General features: G+C 38.0%; 1 protein-coding gene across 5 annotated transcripts in view; it reads right to left on the bottom strand.

Annotated features, from left to right (window-relative positions):
• mrtfab (myocardin related transcription factor Ab) overlaps positions 1-4,644 on the bottom strand; it is a 117,438-nt gene that overhangs the window by 38,227 nt on the left and 74,567 nt on the right. For all 5 annotated transcript variants that reach the window (XM_037690752.1, XM_037690754.1, XM_037690756.1 and 2 more), the window contains 2 exons: positions 2,331-2,386; positions 1,682-1,757 (listed from right to left, as the gene is read on the bottom strand). In XM_037690752.1, the coding sequence (XP_037546680.1) occupies positions 1,682-1,757; positions 2,331-2,386 (132 nt within the window). The remainder of the gene's footprint in view (positions 1-1,681; positions 1,758-2,330; positions 2,387-4,644) is intronic.

The raw sequence follows: 4,644 nt of genomic DNA, 5'->3' as shown, positions 1-4,644 counted from the left end.
TATATATATATATATATATATATATATATATATATATATATATATATGTATGTATATATATATATATATATATATATATATATATATATGTATGTATGTATGTATGTATATGTATATGGGGGCCGAGATGGTGTAGAGGCAGGGCAGCTGGCTTGGGACCCGAAAGTCCCAGGTTCGATCCCCAGTCACTGCACATCACGTGGCGTCTCTGGGCAGCATGTCTCATCCCCAAAATGTCCCCCGGGTGCTTTCAATAGCTGCCCACTACACCACCTGGTGGTGGATGGGTTAAATGCAGAGACTAATTTCGCCATTGTATGGAAACATACAGTGCTGACATTGTGATGACATTATTATTATTATTATTATAAGGACTACGTTGCCCATAATTCAATGCTGTAGTTTGTCCGGCCGCTGTTTTCTGCTGAACAGTATTTTTGTAAAGCAAAGTCACGACTGCTGAACCAGCCTTTCAAACGTAAAATTTAATTAATGTCACATGGAAAAGATTCATTTAAGAAAATTCAACTTTACAAACGTAAAGGGACAGGGAGTGGTGGCGCAGAGGTTACAGACGATGGGCCTGTGAAATGTTGTGGGTGGGGTCTGGGTCCTCCCCCAGAAAACTTTGAATAAAGAAGATGCCATTTCCTGCATTCTGGTGTATTTTAACGGGTTGTTAAACATCTACATTTACCTACAGATGTAAACACTTGATTCAATAACTATTTTAGACAGATTCCTCGTTCAACTGGTCCAGATGCATCATCATGTTTTTAAACTCAATCTTTTGGTTAAGATAATTAAATTAATGTGACAATTTATCACAAACAATGACTTTAGTAGTGCACTTGACTTTTATTTTGTTAACTTTTCATTTAGTTTTATTTGTAATACAACATGCCATTGTGCTTAACAATGGTGACACTGAACTGAATGTTTAAAAATAAGAATATTAACTTTATCCAATGAACAGGTGACATTTTGATTTAATATCCATCAACAGTGAATTTTTTTTGGGGGGGGGGGTTTTTTTTTTTTTTTACTGTTTTATGATTTAGTGATAGACCTGCTCATAACACAGATGACATGGCATCATGCAGCCATCACAACACTAAATTACACTGTGCCAAGGAATGGTGACTGACTGACTGACTGACTGACAGACACACACACACACACCAGAACTACAGACAGAAATGTGGATGATTTCTCCCCATAAAAACCGTCTGAGGATTTCTCTTAATGTTTTTTTTTTTTTACTTGTTCTGTTTTCAACATCGTTTGGTTCCTTTAGATAAAAGTTGTACATTTATTGAACCTGCCCTAAATACATTATTTATATCCATCCATCTATCCATCCATCCATAATATATATATATATATATATATATAGATAGATATAGACAGATATATAGATAGATATACAGACAGATATTTTGTTTAAAACTAAAGTTCCTGTCGGCTGATCCTTCTTCAGGGGTCAGCACAACGAATGAACTCGTAGGAAAGATTTGGCAATTGATTTACGCTGGATGCCCTTCCTAACGCAACCTGGGCCCGAACCAGCAACATCAGGATTAAAAGACCACAACACTGACCACCGAGATACCACAGTACTGAGAAGAAAAAAAAGCAGTTGAATGTTTGAGGAACTCTTCACATGTTGGGTACAGCTCACCCTCTAGAATGTGCATCCTGACCAGCTCAGAGCGCTCCGGACGACACCGGATCTTCCTCTTGAGGTAGTCCTCAGTCTGAAAAGGAAAACAGAAAATGATTTGAAGAATTCACATGAAAAGACGATGTAAATCTAGCAAAGGAAAATAATAAAAAAATGAATGAGAAAATGTGAAAAACTTCCTGCATTAACATTCTGGTTCTTTTACAAGCTTGACTGAACCTCATGTTTCATTGTGTCAACATCTGTAAATGGACTGGACTTATAGAGCACCTTTCTATCTGATGAAGATACTCCAAGCTCTTTACATCACAACCTGTGCTTCATTCATACAGCACTATACTAGATCGAGACAAAGACAATCTGAATCTGTAGAGATTAATCTGAGCTTTAAATCACATTCATACACTGATGGGACACAATGGAGGCAATGAGGGGTTCAGTGTCTTGCCCAGGGACACTTCAGCATGTGACTGCTGGTAGAATCAAACCCCCAACTCTGCTCTAACCACTCAGCCACAGCTGCCCCCTCCTGTGCAGCACACACTGTTTAGTTTGTGACACAATGTAAGAAACATTTTTCTGCTTTTAAAGCTTTGGATCATCCCACCAACCCCAGCATGCAGGACGCTGTCTGTCGTCGACTCACCCTCGCTCGCTCCAGACTCTTCCGCTGTTCGTGAAAAGCTGCAGGGCTCTTCAGAGCTACATGCAGAGAGGTGGAGGAAAAAAAATACGTGAAAAATAGATTAACACAGTTATTAGTCCAGGACTCAATCAAAAAGTGGACACAGCTACAGGCAGAGCTAAAGCAGCTGCAGAATGGAAGAAGTCCAAACATGAGACGATAGCTGCAGGACCTCATAACGTTTCTGAAAGGGTTTGCTTTTTACAGCACAGTTTGTTATGAAAAGTATAAAAAATATTTTAGCTGCTACAGTGTTATTTTTGCATTGCTTTGCTGATAATGGCTTCAGCATTTGTTTTGGTAATTTTAGCTACTTTCTCTGCTTTTAGCTTTTGTCCTGAAGCTCATAACACTTACTTATTCTCTTAATTCTTTTTTTGTTTTCTATACATTTCTACTTATTTCTGCCCCTGCTCTGCTCTGTTTAACCGTTAGGCTTGTTTAGCCACGTTTTTGTTTGTTTTAGCTACATTCTGCTCACTTTAGCTTCCACAGGGGTTGCGGTAGCTTGGTGCTGTGATCTTGTAATCCTGAGGTTGCAGGTTCAAGCACAGGTTGCATCAGGAAGGGCATCCGGCGTAAAAAAAAAACCCTGACAAATCATTCATGCAAGTTCTCTGGCTGTGGCAATTCCTGCACAAGAGAGCAGCCGAAAGAAACGTTCTGCTTGTTTTAGCCTCTGAGCTCCTGCTTTAACTACTAAATCAGTTGATAGAGGAAATATTACACTTGTAAAAGTACACAGCATACTGTGTACTTTTAATAAGGTCATGTACACAGTGTACTGTGAACTTTTACTACGTCATGTACACAGTGTACTGTGTAGTTTGACTACATTTACTAAGGTCATGTACACAGTGTACTGTGTACTTCTGCTAAATTTACTAATGTCATGTACACAGTGTACTGTGTACTTTTACTACATTTACTAAGGTCATGTACACAGTGGACTGTGTAGTTTTACTACATTTACTAAGGTCATGTACACAGTGTACCGTGTACTTTGACTACATTAACTAAGGTCATGTACACAGTGTACTGTGTACTTTTGACTACGGTCATGTACAAAGTGTACTGTGTACTTTTATTACATTTACTAAGGTCATGTACACAGTATACTGTGTAGTTTTACTACATTTACTAAGGTCATGTACACAGTGTACTGTGTAGTTTTACTACATTTACTAAGGTCATGTACAAAGTGTACTGTATAGTTTTAATACATTTACTAAGGTCATGTACACAGTGTACTGTGTACTTTTACTACATTTACTAAGGTCATTTACACAGTATATTGTGTACTTTTACTACATTTACTAAGGTCATGTACACAGTGTACTGTGTACTTTGACTACATTTACTAAGGTCATGTACACAGTGTACTGTGTACTTTTATTCAATTTACTAATGTCATGTACACAGTGTATTGTGTACTTTTACTACATTTACTAAGGTCATGTACACAGTGTACTGTGTACTTTACTACATTTACTAAGGTCATGTACACAGTGTACTGTGTACATTTACTAAATTTACTAAGGTCATGTACACAGTGTACTGTGTACTTTTACTACATTTACTAAGGTCATGTGCACAGTGTACTGTGTACTTTGACTACATTAACTAAGGTCATGTACACAGTGTACTGTGTACTTTTGACTACGGTCATGTGCAAAGTGTACTGTGTAGTTTTAGTACATTTACTAAGGTCATGTACACAGTTGATATAAAAATATATTTTACAAGGTTTTAAGTTGCCTTTATGCCTATTCAAACATATTTTGTGTGTGTTACTTATCAGAATTAAATGTCTAAATTGCCATAAAAGGCAAGGGTGGAATGATATAGGAATGATTATTTTGATGCTTTTATGTCAATTTATACTTATACTCACTTTATATGCAGCTTATCTGTCCAAAGTCAGGCCTGTACTGCAGATGTGTTTTGGAGGAATGAAAGTAAGCCTCCGGGGGGTGCTCTGGCCGTAGGATCTGGCCCATCTTGCGGTTACAGTGACCCGGAGTTTGATGTAGACAAGTCTTTCATCCACCCACGACTTTGGGTTTGAAAGACATGTTTTTATGAGCCATCGCTCTGCTGTACAGACTGCCTTGATGATGGAAAACATGTTTTCAAGGTCAGGTTATTGCCTTGGTTTTGTACAACATGTTTTTATGAGATACCGACTTTCTGTTTGTCCTTCTGACAACCATCAAACTTGTTTTTCACTGCTCTCACGCGATCCGGTCAGAGGGAGAGTATAAAAGTGTAACAC

This window comes from Nematolebias whitei, chromosome 17 (genome assembly GCF_014905685.2).
Source record: "Nematolebias whitei isolate Nwh7 chromosome 17, NemWhi1, whole genome shotgun sequence".
Taxonomy (NCBI): domain Eukaryota; kingdom Metazoa; phylum Chordata; class Actinopteri; order Cyprinodontiformes; family Rivulidae; genus Nematolebias; species Nematolebias whitei.
Note: the sequence above shows the minus strand (reverse complement) of the source record. Positions and strands in the feature narration are given on the sequence as shown.